The 17,560-nt window shown below is 41.6% G+C and overlaps 1 protein-coding gene across 50 annotated transcripts in view; it reads right to left on the reverse strand.

The window, feature by feature from the left end:
• Positions 1 to 334: 334 nt before the first annotated feature.
• TFDP2 (transcription factor Dp-2) overlaps positions 335 to 17,560 on the reverse strand; it is a 199,330-nt gene continuing 182,104 nt past the window's right edge. For 49 of the 50 annotated variants that reach the window (XM_009446482.4, XM_054680273.2, XM_016939950.4 and 46 more), the window contains 4 exons: positions 12,635 to 12,786; positions 8,506 to 8,672; positions 1,732 to 1,837; positions 335 to 1,517 (listed from right to left, as the gene is read on the reverse strand). In XM_009446482.4, coding sequence (XP_009444757.1) covers positions 1,334 to 1,517; positions 1,732 to 1,837; positions 8,506 to 8,672; positions 12,635 to 12,786 — 609 coding nt within the window. In that variant the 3' untranslated portion in view covers positions 335 to 1,333. 50 annotated transcript variants of the gene reach the window in all.

Genomic DNA, 17,560 nt, shown 5'->3' on the forward strand with positions numbered 1-17,560 from the left:
CATTATTATTTGCTCCTTTCCAAAGCCTTAATGTGAAATTCAGTCAGGGTCTGCCCATGGTGGCAGGTGTCCCTACACTCTTTCATTCAGAGAAGGAGCAGCTGTGAATACACCACTGCAGTATTTCTAATGACATCTTGAGCCATAAACAACATAACTGCACTACCATATATCCAGGCAGGAGGAGTGTTCAACGTTTTCCAGTGTTTCTGTGAAACACTAAATATTGGATTAGTTTGAAATGCAATTGACCCCAGGAGTAGGCTCAATAAGGTCATTCTGATTAATGAAAATGTGAAAAAAGGTGACATGTACAAGGAAACACTGCTGTTCATATTCTTGAAATAGACTTTTCTTTAAGACAAAAGTAATGACATTTGGTTCATTTTCACAAATTGCACACTGGGTGAGATCATACAATTACTGCAGGGAACTGTAGGCAAGCAATTTGGTCATAGGAATTTGTTTCTTTGTCTTGTTTTAAATGAAAAAGCTATATGAAACGCATAGCTTTGATTAACCTAAAGATACAGTTTCCTTCTTTGTAAAACTCCAGATTTAGGATGCTGGCAAAGGCAGTGCTGGCAAAGTATTTAATGCACATGGAAATGCTATTCTATTTTGGCTTCCAGAAGTAGCCCTAGTAAATTCTATGCACCAATGCATTGGCTAATAATAATTTCAGTTTTACTATAAATTATCTAAATGTCACTTAAGTACTTAAGAAGTAGCGCTCGCTCCCTTCTAGAAGCTGTCTAAGGCAGCTGATGCGTAAAGCACCTCATCTAGACCTCCAACTAGTTCAGCAGTTCAATCTGTGCCCCTCAGCCACAGGACTGCCCTCAGTATCCCTCACTACACAGCTCCCCTCTCCTGGGGACTTTTCATGTTCATTTCTGCCTTGTCAAAGGCAGTCCAGGCAAGGAAGAGAAACGTCAGAAACACGATCGTCAAGGACTGCTCCGTGTAGCAATCTCAATTCTAAGAATAATTACATGGGTGTGAGGAACACAAAAATCCCACCTCACAGAAGATAAATGAGTTGCACTCACACTGCCAACTCTTCAGGGATTATCCCCACTATCTCCTCAGAAAGCATGCTTTCTTTGTTATATCATCTACTGCTCTGTTGGCCAGACTTTCATTCACACTATGTTAACTTTCATCTCAATCATCTCAGCCTTCATGTGATTTGCTTATTGTGTTTCTCTAGTTTTCACTGAACACACAGTGCAAACAAAGGCAAAGACTGAAGCAATCATTTCAAAAACAAGAGCTCACACTACAAACACACATGAGCATCACATATTGAAACGTAGGCTTTCTCTTGTCTTTATTCTGGGGAGGAGGAATCCTCCTCATCATCTTCCTCATCTTCATCATTGAACGAACAGGGGGTCTCGCCTCGGGACTCGGAGCAGTGAGAGGCCGCACTGCTGGACTGGTGACTGTTTGGGGCCAGGAACTGCCCAGTTGCTAAGGCCACTTCTGCATCCAAGCATAACCCTTGGTTTACACTAGCAAACAATTAAAAACACACAGGCTCATTAATGTGGTATAAACAGTTTTGTAAAACATAGGAATAAAAACAGGAAGGAGGTGCCATTGGTGAGATCTGCCACAAACCTGCTCAGCAGGACCTGTGCTGGCAGTAACATGACCCCGGCTCACCCCTACACAGACAGTCAGGGCTCTGGGGTTTGCCTTTCTAACCCTGAAAAAAATACGTACCTTGACTGGGGTAAGGTGGCACCAGTGGTCAGGTCTAAATTTGAAACTGATTGGGTAGAGTTCAGAAGTAGTCCCTGATTTAACCAAGAAGGTCCTGTGGAGATATCTAAAGGAAAAAACGAGAACAAAAAATGTCGGTCCTGCAAGTTCTGTGGCTGCTGTTGCTACAGTCTGAGGAAAGCACAGAAAAGCAAGAGCTAAGCTTATTCTTCATGACAGCTAGACAATTCTCTTGCTGTGACAAGAACCCAGGTTTCTTCATCTTCTTGGAAGAAAAAAAAATTTCTAGAACATAAGAGCAGGAAAAAAAAATACGGGAAGGCAGCTTACGGAGAGAAGGTATTCAAATGAAAACACTCAAAGGCACTTTCTTACTCTTTTTTCTTAGACAAGCCCTCCAGAGCACAGCCCATGGGATACAGCCCAGTGTACCACCCTCAATGCCTTCTGCTCTCAGCACAAAAGACCTGGACTGTGGTGTTGAGAGCCAAAGCCAGAAGTGGGAAAAGAGAAAATCAAATCAGAAATACATGAGGTAAGAAGGCCACCCTGCTTAGAGGGCAGACAGACATGTTTTGGCCAAAACCCCCGCCGCAATGTCTTTTCAGGTGCCTGCTGCTGGTGAACTCAATGCTGCTACTCATCAAATATCTATTCTTTTTCCTGACAAGATTTTTCCTGGTGTCTGTTGCTTTCTAATTCAAACTAGCTCTTATTTTATTTTATTTTTTATTATTATTATACTTTAAGTTTTAGGGTACATGTGCACAATGTGCAGGTTAGTTACATATGTATACATGTGCCATGCTGGTGTGCTGCACCCATTAACTCGTCATTTAGCATTAGGTATATCTCCTAATGCTATCCCTCCCCCCTCCCCCCACCCCACAACTAGCTCTTATTTTAAAAAGGTCACATGCAGTCATGTTTTTAATGAGGCAGACACAGACATTACTGTTTTAGTCTACAGAAAATATTTTGGGCTGAGCACGGTGGCTCACGCCTGTAATCCCAGCATTTTGGGAGGCCAAGGAGGGCGGATCACCTGAAGTTGGGAGTTCTGTCCAACATGGAGAAACCCCATCTCTACTAAAAATACAAAATTAGCTGGGCGTTGTGGTGCATGCCTGTAATCCGAGCTACTCGGGAGGCTGAGGGAGGAGAATCACTTGAACCCGGGAGGCGGAGGTTGCAGTGAGCTGAGATTGCACCACTGCACTCCAGCCTGGGCAACAAGAGTGAAACTCCATCTCAAAAAATAAAAGAAAAAAAGAAAAAAAGAAAAGAAAATATTTTGGATATCTCCTTGCCATCTTCTTTTCTATACATATACCACATTTATCCTATGACAACGCTGATCAATTCTTATTGTAATTTTACTGGTTTAATACTTTTTATCTTCCCATCTACAGTGTTAGCTCAAAGAAGGCAGTAACTGGAACATGTAAGATCTAAATGTGGCGGGGCGCGGTGGCTCATGCCTGTAATCCCAGCACTTTGGGAGGCCAAGGCGGGCAGATTGAGCTCAGGAGTTCGAGACCAGCCTGGCAAATATAGCAAAGCCCCATCTCTATTAAAAATACAAAAATTAGCCAGGCATGGTGATCCATGCCTGTAATCCCAGCTACTAGAGAGACTGAGGCAGGAGAATCACTTGAACCCAGGAGGCGGAGGTTGCAGTGAGCTGAGATCGTGCCACTGCACTCCAGCCTGAGTGACTGTCTCAAAAAAAACAAAAAAACAAAAAAGTTACTGAATGAATGAGTATAGTCTCTGTCAGCTGCCACTTTACAAAATAAGTGGTAGATACATTAAAAGTAATTCCTAAAAAGAAATTCTATAAGCCCAAACACATACTCAGAAAATGTAATCTGCCAAAATGAGCTATGATTTAATTGAATCAAAATCTTTTTGCAATTACTATACAAAAAAATGAAACTATATGATTTAGATTGGAAACTCTGGTATCCAAACAAGAGGCCATTCCCACGTAGGAAAAAAGTAAACTAAATGACTATGCTAATTTTAGAACCGTCTTATGAACCTTTTTCTTTGAGACAGCTGGGGAAAAAAAAGAGAGTTCAAGTCTAAGAAGAATAGCAGACTTTAAATACATTAAATAACGACAAGTCTTACAAGAAAATAAAATTAAAGCCAGAATCTTGTGCTGAATATTAATTAGTATATAGAACTATAGAAACCTTCTGTCAGAACACAGCTATTTACTTGTTTGTGAGCATAACACATTACATTCTCTTTTTACAATGAATTGGAAAAGCCTACATTTCTTTCCTATTATCACAGGATCCACACAATGGTTCTCACACTCCCACCCAGGCCATTCTGCCCCTTTACACACGAGAGGCACATGTTTCTTCCTTTGAACTAACCAGAAAGTCTGTATCCCAGTCTGCAAATGAGGTCACGAAGAGATCAAAACCACAGAGCCTGCCTAATCGCCCTGAGCCTTTTCACTGGAAGTAAGCTAAAATAAAGTTCTGGTGATTTATTGAGTAAGCCCTTTATTCAGATTCTTCTGGCCTTCCAATGACACAGCAGGACCCAGGCTGGAGAGCGTGGAGAGAGGAAAGCTGGGTGGGGAGACGGAACAGGTGGGCTGAGGGGCAAGGAGAGGCGGGGGGCCCTTGCAGGGGATGAATGGTGCCAACCGAAGAACTAAAACAGAAACCAAATCTCAGCCAACAAACTCTTCTGTTGTGAGCAAAGGACCAAATCATAGAATAAAACAAAATTAAAGCTACCTTTTTGCTTACATTGGATTTAATGTATCTTAGAACTAGTATTAAAATGCCTTTAAAAAGCGATGTGAAATTCTAGATGGTTATACTTACAAATAAAATAAACAAAAGAAAGCAAAGGCAAAAACACTGCTTATATATTCATTTCTTTTTTTAAAAGACAGAGTCTCGCTCTGTTGCCCAGGCTGGAGTGCAGTGGTGCAATCTCCGTTCACTGCAACTTCTGCCTCCCAGGTTCAAGTGATTTTCCTGCCCCAGCCTCTCAAATAACTGGAATTACAGGCATGTGTCACCATGCCTGGCTAATTTTTGTATTTTTAGTAGAGATGGGGTTTTGCCATGTTGGTCAGCCTGGTCTTGAACTCCTGACCTCAAGTGATATGCCTGCCTCAGCCTCCCAAAGTGCTGGGATTACAGGCGTAAGCCACCGCACCCAGCCTATATAGTCAAATTGTATCTACAAAATATGTAATATTTTCAGGAATTAGGAAAATCAGGAAGATTTCTAAATTAGTGAAAAAAATCTTAATTATAGGACATGTAAAACATAGTGCTTCTGTTTTCAAGTATACTCAGTATAACTTTACAACTCTATAAAAAGACAAGTAACTCTACTTAAAAATGAGCAAAGGATGGACTGTGGGAGGCCAAAGCGGGTGGATCACCTGAGGTCAGGAGTTCGAGACCAGCCTGGCCAACGTGGTGAAACCCTGTCTCTACTAAAAATACAAAAATTAGCTGGGCGTGGTGGTGGGCGCCTGTAATTCCAGCTACTTGGGAGGCTGAGACAGGAGAATCGCCTGAACCCGGGAGGTGGAGCTTGCAGTGAGCTGAGACTGCACCATTGCACTCCAGCCTGGGTAACAGAGAGAGACTCCATCTCAAAAAAAAAAAAGTCAATGTGAATAGACATATTTCTGAGGAAGACATACAAATAGTCAATAAACACATGAAAAGATGCTCAACATCAGAAGTCATTATGGAAATGCAAATCAAAATCACAGTGGGAGCCAAGGCAGGTGGATCGCTTGAGCTCAGAACTTTGAGACCAGCCTGGACAACATGGCAAAACCCCATCTCTACCAAACATATCAAAAAAAAAAAAAAAAAAAGATTTAACCGGGCATGGTGGCACACATCTGTGGTCCCAGCTACTCAGGAGGCTGAGGTGGGTGGATCGTTTGAGCCCATGAGTTCGAGGCTGCAGTGAGCAGAGATTGCGCCACTGCACTCCAGCCTGGAGAGCAAGACTCTCTCCCCTCCACCACCACCCTGCCCCACACCCCCCCACAAAAATCACAGCGAGATATCACTTCACTTCTGTGAGGATGGCTATAATTCAAAAGATGTATAGTGACAAGTGTAGAAAAGGATATGGAGGGCAGGCACGGTGGCTCACATGTATAATCCCAACACTTTGGGAGGCTGAGGCAGGTGAATTCAGGCCAAGAGTTCCAGATCAGCCTGGCCAACATGGTGAAATCCTGTCTCTACTAAAAATACCAAAACTAACCGGGCATAGTGGCAAGGTGCCTGTAATCCCAGCTACTCAGGAGGCTGAGGCAGGAGAATCACTTGAACCTGGGAGGTGGAGGTTGCAGTGAGCCAAATTACGTCACCGCACTCCAGCTTGGGCGACAGAGTGAGACTCCGTCTCTAAATAAGTAAGTAAGGATGTGGAGAAATTGGAACACTTATCCACTGGTTGGACTGTAAATGGTACAGGAGCTTTGGAAAACAGTTTGGTATTTCCTTAAAATGTTAAACACAGAGTTACCATATGACCCAGCAATTTCACTCGTAGATGTATGTTTTTAGAGATAAAAACGTATGTTTACACATAAACTTTTATAAGAATGTTAACAGCAGCATCATTCGAGATAGCCAAAAAGTGGAAACAGTCCAAATATCTACCAACTGATGAATGGATAAACAAAACGTGGTCCATCCATACAATGGAATAGTATTTGGCAATAAAGAGGAATGAAATACTGATGGTGCTACAACATGAACGAACCTTGAAACACTACACTAAGTGAAAGAAGCTATCCACAAAATGCCCCATGCTGTAGGGTTCCATTCACATAAAGCGTCTTTCTAGAATAGGCAAATCCATAGTGACACAAAGTAGATTAGTGGTTGCCAGGGGCTGAGGGAGAATGGGGGAATAGAGACTGTTAATGGGTTTGGGTTTCTTTTTGGGTTTTTAAATTAAAATATTCTGGAATCAGATAGTGGTGATGATTAGCAACCTTGTGAATATACCAAAACATCACTGAACTGACATTTTTAAATGGTGTATTTTATGGCATGTGAATTCAATCTCAATTTAGAAAAGCTACAATGGTATCATTTCAGACCCACCTGATTAGGAAAATAGAACACTTCTACTCTGCTGGGGAACGTGTAATTTGGTAAAATCAAATTGAAAATTTTTGGTATCATCTAGTAAAGCTGAAGATGTATCCAACTCTGACCTAACAAGTTCAATCTGTACGTTTGCATGTGGTCACTAGGATACATGTATAGGAATGTTCAAAGCAGCACTGTATTTTAACATCAAGCAATCGGAAACAAACAGTTTATTTTCAGTAAAATAAACAGATAAGCTGTGATGTATTCATATAATGGAATTTTACACAGGAGTAAGAATGTATGAATTATATCTATATTAAATCACATAGATGACTCTAAAGAACATAATATTGAGTGAAAAAAAATCAAATCACCAAAGAGTATATTACTATGACTTCATTTATATAGAGGCCAGAAGTAGGCAAAACTAAATAATACATTATTTCCAGTTTACCATTTTGGTTTATCTCTAAAGAAAAGCAAGTGAATGACAATGAAATTTAAGAGAATGGTTATATTTGAGGGGTGGGAAAGGGCACAGAGCCTGGGGCAGGGGCATGCAGTGGACTGGAACAGTAATGTGCTTTCCTCAGCTGGGTGCTGGATTCATGGGGGTCTACTGTACTGTGACCCTTCAGAGTCTACAGATGTAAACAACCTTTGTATCTACTCAGTATTTAATAAGAACAACTTAAGACTGGGGAAAGAGGAAGAAGGAACAGTAAATACAGTCAACTTGAGAAGTTTTACTGTAAAGAGGAGCAGCGTACACAAATGTGAATCCAGGTTTACCCCGTTCTGCCCTTTTTTTCCCCTGACATTTAAACTTTCAGTCCACTCCTCCTCTCTGAATTCAATTAATCAAATGTTTTTATGTATGGGCAGATAATAGATATACTAAATTTTCCATTAGAGGGAAGTAGGATGTACCTACTTTTTTTTTTTTTTTTTTTTTTTTGAGACAGAGTTTCACTCTTCTTGCCCAGGCTAGAGTGCAATGGCGATCTCAGCTCATTGCAACCTCCACCTCCCGGGTTCAAGTGATTCTCCTGCCTCAGCCTCCTGAGTAGCTGGGATTACAGGTATGTGCCATCACGCCCGGCTAATTTTTTGTATTTTTTTAGTAGAGACAGGGTTTCACCATGTTGGCCAGGCTGGTCTCGAACTCCCGACCTCAGGTGATCCACCCGTCTTGGCTTCCCAAAGTGCTGGGATTACAGGTGTGAGCTGCAGCGCCCGGCCAGGATGTACCTACTTTCTTTTGTAAATTGCCCAAAGTTTCCCTTGAAGTATCCACAGGGCACTAAGAGAAGATTTTTTAAAACTCCCTCATTGAGCTTTTACTAGCTTACTCTAACTAGGCTCTAAGCTAGGTACTGGGAATTACAAGATCTCTCTGAAGAGCCAAATTTAGTGCTGAGTGAGCCAATTTAGATGTAATAATATATAATGTGTGGTGTATAGATGTAAGTTCATAATGTTATGAAACAATCTATTTAATCTAATTTTTGAAAAAATGGTCCTAAAGTGTTAAAGGTTTCAGTTTGTCGACACAAGCACAGATGTTCTAAAATTTTGCAATTTTCTATAAGAAAGGTTTTAACAAGTTTGGATTCAACATTTAATCAGGGACAACACATGAAAGCATCAGTTAACATACCTGTGATATAACCTTCTAAAGCCTTTGGCACCAGGGATTTCGCAAGTTTCAGATCCTCCAGAGAGCATTTGCCTGACTCCAGGCCAAACGACATTCCCATCCGCTTTAGTACTTCTATGTCATCATGGATCTCAAAGGTGTTGTCAAAATTGAAAAGATACTCAAACCTGCATCAGGAAACAAAGTAAAGGGTTTTTGGTGGTGCTGGAGAGGTCTGAATAGTTTTGTATTCTATAGTTTAAGTAACAGAATGGGGGCCTAAATCCAGCTATAGTGCTAGAAATTGCTACCATTTAGAGAGCCATGAGTCATTCTGCTCTGTCAGGGGAATGACATCTCAAATAAAACACTTTCCCAATTAAAACAACATTCCTCTGACAGATGATAGAAACCCACAAACTTTAGCTCTAACTCTGTTACAAACAGAAGATAGAAATTTTATTCTAAATCCAGTACTTCTCAAAGTTGCCTACAGCTTTGCCACAAAAGAAAAGCCTTTCTACTTTAATATTACGATATCCCTATTCCGAGTTGGCCTGTTAGCTTTGAGGAAAAAAACATTTTGAATGCTTACTTCATTTTCATGAGTCAAATGTTAGCTACAGCCTACTTCAGATAAGCAATAAATAGAAGACTTTCAACAAATGAAAACAACCCCAGATCCTGTCCTGAGAGGCTAAGGAGTAAAATGTTTTAAGAAAAAATGTCACATGTAATACAAGCACATTTCCAAATATGTTTGGAAAGTACCCAAATTGGATTCCCAGCTTCCCAGCAGCCCAACACACGTTAATCAAGAGGCAAAAGAAAGAAGACACAGTCCTTCCGACTCCTAGGCTAGGCCTGGAGCACCTTCATCATGGGCCTCAGCCCTGCAGGGACAGGGTTTGGGGACAACGGTAGGTTTCACCTGGTCATGAAATTCTATTAAAATCATGTGAGGGTAAAACTTTATACCCTATCTAAGATAATTTGAATAATAGATTATCTTAGAAGCAAAAATTATAATTTGAAGCAAAATACCAATGTAAGTAATCTAAAGTATATGAATTTGATTAAAGTACAATAACAACTTAAAAAAAAAAAATCTGAAGTGGGTGCCTGCCACAGGGATGATTTCAGGCATCTGTTAAAAGCAGATCGTTTTGTAAATGTAATCCTCATTGTGGAAAGCCTCTTGGCTAATTATGGGGAAAGACTGCATCACCAAAGTAACTGAAAGGGTTTTTGGACCTACGTCGGATAACAAGCTTGTACAAGCTACTCAGAGCCTCCTTCCCTCCACTCAAAGGAAGGCCAAGGAAAGGGCATGAGTCAGGGACCACCCAAGAGATGGAAGCCTCACCAGATTCCAGCCTGGGGGAACAGTGTCCACAATCCCCTAGGCCAATGATTCCCAGATTTTCCCATCATTCTTTTTAGACTTAAGAGACTAACCTAAGATAGTTTTATAATTCTCCATACAAAACAAGAGACTAATTTGAGAGAGTAACTAGAATGCTAAGTTTTGTGTTTTTTATCTGAAAAGATGCTAACCATTTTCCAGAATTCTCAGTTTTTTGTTGTTTTTTTTTTTTTTGAGACAGAGTCTTGCTCTGTCGCCCAGGCTGGAGTGCAGTGGCACGATCTCGGCTCAATGCAACCTTCACCTCCTGGCTTCAAGTGATTCTCCTGCCTCAGCCTCCTGAGTAGCTGGGAGTACAGGCGCGTGCCACCATGCCTGGCTAATTTTTGTATTTTTAGTAGAAATGGGGGTTTTACCATGTTGGTCAGGCTGGTCTCGAACTCCTGGCCTTATGATCCACCCACCTTGGCCTCCCAAAGTGCTGGGATTACAGGTGTGAGCCACCGTGCCCGGCCTGAATTCTCAGTTTTCTGAGACTATGTTAATGGTCCTCTTTGACATATATTTATAAAGAATTTGCAAGTGTGTGGAAAATAATTCAGATATCTACCACTTACTGACCACTGGGCTGGGTTGTATATTAATTTACCCATAACTTTTTGAAACTGGCAAGGTAAATACTATAATTCTTATTTTTGTGGAGAAAGGAACACGATCTCAGAGAGGTTAAGAAACTTAGAAGATTAAAAAATGGATCAGCTTTAGTTGGCCAAGGAAGTGTGCACCTGCAGTCCTGGCTACTAGGAAGGCTGAGGCAGGGGGACCGCTTGAGCCCAGGAGTTTGAGGCTGCAGTGAGCTATAATCGTGCCTGTAAATAGCCACTGCACTCCAACCTGGGGAATAGTGAGAACAGTGAGAATCCACTCTTTTTTGGGGGGGGACGGAGTTTTGCTCTTGCTGCCCAGGCTGGAGTGCAATGGTACAATCTTGGCTCACTGCAACCTCTGCCTCCTGGGTTCAAGTGATTCTCCTGCCTCAGCCTCCCGAGTAGCTGGGATTACAGGTGTGCATCATCACGCTAATTTTTGTATTTTTAGTAGCCACAGGGTTTCATCATGTTGGTCAGGCTAGTCTCAAACTCTTGACCACAGGTGATCTGCCTGCCTTGGCCTCCCAAAGTGCTGGGATTACAGGCATGAGCCAACACGCCTGGCCAAGAATCCACTCTTAAAAAAAAATTTATTGGTTCTGGTTTACTTCATAACCTATACTATTTCTTTTTGTGTCTATAGTCTCAATTATCAAATAGTTTTGAAATTTCTGCTGTTTTTTTCTTTTTTCTTTTTTCGAGACAGAGTCTTGCTCTGTCGTCCAGGCTGGAGTGTAGTGGCACAATCTCGGTTCACTGCAACCCCTGCCTCCCAGGTTCAAGCGTTTCTCCTGCCTTGGCCTCCCTAGTAGCTGGGACTACAGGCGTGCGCCACCAAGCCTGGCTAATTTTTGTAGTTTTAGTAGAGACAGGGTTTCACTATGTTGGCCAGGCTGGTCTCGAACTCCTGATCTCAGGTGATCCACCAGCCTCCGGCCTCCCAGAGTGCTGGGATTACAGGTGTGAACCACCACGCCTGGCTAACTCTTCTTTTGTGTGTGTGCCTTCTTAGTGGAGTGGCCCGGAATCTCTGGACACAACAGAGACCGGCAGGGGGCGCAAGAGCGCCAGGAAGAAGAGTGGGAAAACAAGTGGCAGTGAAGCCCAAGGGCAATGTCAGGGCCCTAGGAGACAGGAAGTTCTGGTATCCCTGGGACAGTTCTGGGGTATGCCTGTGGTACCGACGCAATTATTATAGAGTCTTCTTTTGCATTAATAAATCCCAATTTGAACAATAAACTATAGGCTGACCTTTTGTAACAGCAGCTAACATTTAAAAAACACTTACCTCAAGTCATTATAGACATTAACTCATTTAATCCTCACAAGGCTGGGAAGTCATAGGGGCCCCAGTATCATTCCTATTTGTTCTTGAGAAAACAGAGCTTTGCAGCAGCGAAGTGGGGGAGCCATAAGCGGTACATGGATCCGTCTCACTCTGCACCCTATATATACTCTTAACTCTTTTATAGTACTGGTCACAGCCTGAAGACCACTGAGAGAAACTTTTTCATGAGTGGTAAAATACATCACAAATTAATTCTATATTTTGAAAAGTGCTACTTCTTATTTGCCATAATGAATATTATCATTGATCTTAGTTAAAATGTAAAAACACAATTTAAAGAAAGCAAAGAATGTGCCAGGCATTTTCATGTCTATTCATACATTCATTAATAAACAGAAGCATGCGTAACTATGATATAGCAAAACAAAGAAATAATTGGTTTAATGCCACATGTTGACCTAAAATATTTCCGTAATAAACTATGACAGTGAATCACCAACGAATCTACCTTGTCCCAGACCCACAGTGCTGGGCTAACTTATCACAGTTACTTGCTCAGAGTTACCACATACATGCAGCACGTCATAGGTTGGGCCCAGACACTGCCACACACATATAATACAGACAGCACAGTGCCTGGCACAAGACAGGGGACCACAGAGGGTGAGGGTTGGAGCGCACACTAGTGGAAGATTGCACCCATGGTTCAGGAGGTGTTTCATGTGCCCCAAGGAAGCCAGCCTTTGAGGGGTGCAACTAATAAAGTGCATCCTTCTTGAGTTTGCAAATGATATGAAAACGTTAACAGAAGGCCAGCCCTGCACCCATCCCTAGTTCTCCACTCACTTGTCACTGGAGATGCTGCAATCTATGACTGTTTTTCTGCTTGTATTGATGATTATGAATGGCAGCTGAATGGTAGAGTTCAGAGCCGGCGGGCCCTGGTTTTGCTGCTCATTTTGTCGATTTCTCTGTACCAGGTTTTTGAAAGCGATTTGCTGTAATGATCAATAAAAAGAATATGGTCAATTGTGCATAAGTGAGTTGGAATTTAAAAGAATTAAGATAATACCTTTAAATATAGTTTAAAATTAGAGTTTAAAGAGACATCCCGCCTGCACTAATGAATTAATTTAAAAAATTAAACATTTAAGAAAGAATGATCCAACTCAATAAATACATTTTTCCATCATCCATAGAAACAGGACCTCACAATCTGGGAAAGAACCAGTAGGCACCTGGAAGTCTTCAGCAAATGACACAGCAAGGGTGATACCATTTATCTAACACAGACTCCTGACAGTTTGGGGTCAAATATGCCCCCAAACTTTAGGATGTGTAGCCCAGGGATATGCAAACATTTTAAAGGCACAAAATCGTTTCTTCAAATAAAATCTCGAGGGAGGCTGGGCACAGTGGCTCACGCCTGTAATCCCAACACTTTGGGAGGCCAAAGCAGGTTGATTGCTTGAGTCCAGGAGTTTAAGGCCAACCTGGGCAACATGGCAAAACCCTATCTCTACAAAAAATACAAAAACTAGCTGGGCATGGTGGTATGTGCCTATAGTCTCAGCTACCCAGGAGGCTGAGGTGGGAGGATTGTTTGAATCCAGGAGGCAGAATTTGCTGTGAGCAGAGATCATACCACTCCATTCCAGCCTGGGTGACAGAATGAGACCCTGTCTCAAAACAAAACAAAACAAAACAAAACTCATGTAAAACAGATGGAAGTGGTGCTGTTGAGGCTGGCTGCAGTGAGGCCAGGTCCTAAGCTCTGCCATCTCTGCCCTCAAGCACAGCCACATGGTTTCTAAGGCACCTCCACAGAATTTCTCAGCAGCCTCTGGGCACAGTTTGGAATCCAGCCCCAGCCTTCCCCAACCAGACATTTCCAGATGAGGTAACTGAGGCTCAGCACTAATTATAAGATACATCAAGGCCTAAATCTTTTTACTGGATCTTGCTGCTACTTTTAGTTATAACCATTACTCAAAAGCCAAAGAAAGTGATCTCCCTTTTAGACGGAGGCTGCAGTAAGCCAAGATTGCACCACTGCACTCCAGCCTGGGCAACAAGAGCAAAACTCTGTCTGAGAAAAACCAACCAACAAACAAACAAGTGATCTCCCTTTTTTTAATAAGGTAAATGTACGATAGAATTTCACAGCTAGAAAGACTGTATGCAGTTCAAGTTTTTCATCTGCTCAAGAAACAGATAACGTTTTAAAAGTTCCTCAAGTCAGAGCCATTCATTCCCCTTCATTAGCTTGTTATAATCTTGTCACCCAGTAGTGATAAATTTATTTTTTACATTTTAGCAATCTTATGATCAGTATTGTTTATTTCAGGTTCTGGACCTTAACTAAAGTTTCAGTAAGATTACTATTATTGGCCAGGCATGGTAGCTCACACCTGTAATCTCAGCACTTTGGGAGGCCGAAGTGGGAAGTTCTCTTGAGCCTAGGAGTTCGAGGATGCAGTGAGCTATGACTGTGCCACTACATTCCAGCCTGGGCAACAGAGCCCTTTCTCAAGAAGAAAAAGAAAAGAAAAAAAGGAAAGAAAAGAAGGGAAGAGAAGGGAGGGGAAGGGGAAGGGGAAGGAAAGGAAAGGAAAGGAAAGGAAAGGAAAGGAAAAAAGAAAAGAAAAGAAAAGAAAAGAAAAGATTACTATTATCTTAAAATGGCTGAGTGCCATCCCCCCAAAAGGGGAAGATTTACTCTTTGAAAAGCACAAAAAATAATGAACACCAATTTACTGTAGACCTAAGTGTGTCCAAAAATCACTATCAATAACTAGCACTATCAATATCATTACCAAACATTATTGAGGTTACATTTCATTATTTTCTGTTGCTAAAAAACGAATTCATTGCTTAATTCATTTAATAATGAGGAAAAATTATGATTAAACTGTGGAACTGAGAAAAAGAATTACATGCTTAAATACTCCTGCATAGCTTCTCTTCCCTTTTACTAGAATACACATCTCAAGAGCTGTTCCTACACTTTGCCTAACTTGGTGTCCCTAGTGCCACAAGAGGACCCTGGTATATGGGGGAATATAAGCAGTGATAACTAATGGCCCTTATGTATTTGTGATTCACTATTTAATGCTGTGTACATTTAATAGTATCAATGGTTTTTCAAGTGAAGAGAGCAGTAAAAACATAATGTTTTTATTACTATTATTTATTATTATTTTTTTGAGACGGAGTCTCACTCTGTTGCCCAGGCTGGAGTACAGTGGCACGATCTCAGCTCACTGCAACCTCCGCCTCCCGGGTTCAAATGATTTTCCTGCTTCAGCCTCCCGAGTAGCCGGGACTACAGGCACCCGCCACCATGCCTGGCTAATTTTTGCATTTTTAGTAGAGGCGGGGTTTTACCATATTGGCCAGGCTGGTCTCGAACTCCTGACCTTGTGATCTGCCCACCTTGGCCTCCCAAAGTGCTGGGATTACAGGCGTGAGCCACTGCACCTGGTCATAATGTTTTTTTTAACACTCACAAATTTCATATACCATATAACGTTATTTTGGATAGTAAAAGGAAAAATAATTCACTTATTTTGAACTGACTTATTTGTTGCCCTTTGATTGATTTCCTTTGGCCTTTTGTTCTTTTTCAAACTCATTAACATCTATTCCAGAGGCTGAACAGCTTTAAGTGTGTTCATTCATTTTCCTATGCGTTTATTATGGAAAAGGTTTAAGGGCTGGAAAGGGCAATTATAGAGATAAAAGTAGGATATTGGGATTATCTACAGGTTTGCTTTACTCACACCATTCTTCTACATTACCAAAAATAAAAGAGAGGTGGTAGCAAGGAGTTAATAGTTACCTGTGTCATGTGACATGAGTGAGTTGTGACATGAGCTTATAAAAAAAAAATCAAGTGAGCTTAGCCACAGCAAATGGATTACTTATTAAAAAAAAAAAAAAAAAAAAAGACGGAGTCTTGCTCTGTTGCCCAGGCTGGAGTGCAGTGGTGCAATCTTGGCTCACTGCAACCTCCGCCTCCCGGGTTCAAGCGAATCTCTTGCCTCAGCCTCCTGAGTACCTGAGATTTCAGGTGTGCACCACCATGCCTGGCTAATTTTTTTATTTTTAGTAGAGACGGGGTTTCACCATGTTTGTCAGGCTGGTCTCAAACTCCTGACCTCGTGATCTGCCCACCTCAGCCTCCCAAAGTGCTGGGATGACAGGAGTAAGCCACCGTGCCCGGCTGCTTAATTTACTTTCTTTTTTTTTTTTTTTTTTTTTTTTGAGACGGAGTCTCGCTCTGTCGCCCAGGCTGGAGTGCAGTGGCGCGATCTCGGCTCACTGCAAGCTCCGCCTCCCGGGTTCACGCCATTCTCCTGCCTCAGCCTCCAGAGTAGCTGGGACTACAGGCGCCCGCTACCACGCCCGGCTAATTTTTTGTATTTTTAGTAGAGACGGGGTTTCACCGTATTAGCCAGGATGGTCTCGATCTCCTGACCTCGTGATCCGCCTGCCTCGGCCTCCCAAAGTGCTGGGATTACAGGCGTGAGCCACTGCGCCCGGCCTGCTTAATTTACTTTCTATGACAACTTAATTTATTTGATGAAAGGAAAAAAACTGAAATGCTAGGAGGAAATAAGTTTTTTTTTTTTTTTTTTGAGACAGAGTTTCGCTCTTGTTGCCCAGGCTAGGGTGCAGTGGGGCGATCTCAGCTCACTGCAACCTCTGCCTCCCAGGTTCAAGAGATTATCCTGCCTCAGCCTCCCAAGCAGCTGAGATTACAGGCATGCGCCACCATGCCTGGCTAATTTTTTGTATTTTTAGTAGAGACGGGGTTTCTCCATGTTGGTCAGGCTGGTCTCGAACTCCTGAACTCAGGTGATCTGCCCGCCTCCGCCTCCCAAAGTGCTGGGATTACATGCGTGAGCCACCACATCCGGCCTTTGGAAATAAGTTTTAAGTTTACCAGAAGACCACAAGTTGATTTCAGTTATACTTTGGGTTTCACTTTAATGTTTAGAGAGACCTGTTTCTATAAATGTTGACAGCCAGGCTGCCCCTGGGTGGAACTCTTCTACAAATATTTGGTTTGAGAGACAGTAGAGGAAAAGAAGTTCAGGACTTTAAAAAATAAAAAAACAATGTTCATGGTACAGAGGTAAACAGGGAAAAAATATGGTTTCATTCTTTGCATCAGGCATCTAGAGACAGGAAAGTCCTACACACATGAGGGTGATCTTGCCCAGCACCATTCTTTCTGATAGGCAGATGACTGTTGGCATGCTGATAAACAGGTTTTTAAAAATAACGTGCCAAAAAAATTAAGCTCCAAAATGTTCCATGGTTTTGAAGAAATTCCAGGAGGGCCCCAGCACAGGGTTTGGGGCATGAGCTCTTAGGGGATACTGCAGATAACTGTGCAGGGATAGGGACAACAGAGAGGCTGCCGGGGGGAAGAAGATGGCAGCACAGGAGTTCAAGGAGGAGCGTTTGGTAGAATTCTACAGGCAGGAGCATAGGAATAAACTGTCAGTTTCAGCTTTTTTTTTTTAAAGCTGCACAATATTCTCTTCAAACAAAACATTATTATTTATATATTATATATTACATATAATTATATATAATATATAACTATATATAATATATAACTATATATAACATATATAACTATATATAACATATATAACTATATATAACATATATAACTATATATAACATATATATCTATATATAACATATATATCATATATAACATATATATCTCATATACAGATATATATAACATATATC

Source organism: Pan troglodytes, chromosome 2 (assembly GCF_028858775.2).
Source record: "Pan troglodytes isolate AG18354 chromosome 2, NHGRI_mPanTro3-v2.0_pri, whole genome shotgun sequence".
Taxonomy (NCBI): domain Eukaryota; kingdom Metazoa; phylum Chordata; class Mammalia; order Primates; family Hominidae; genus Pan; species Pan troglodytes.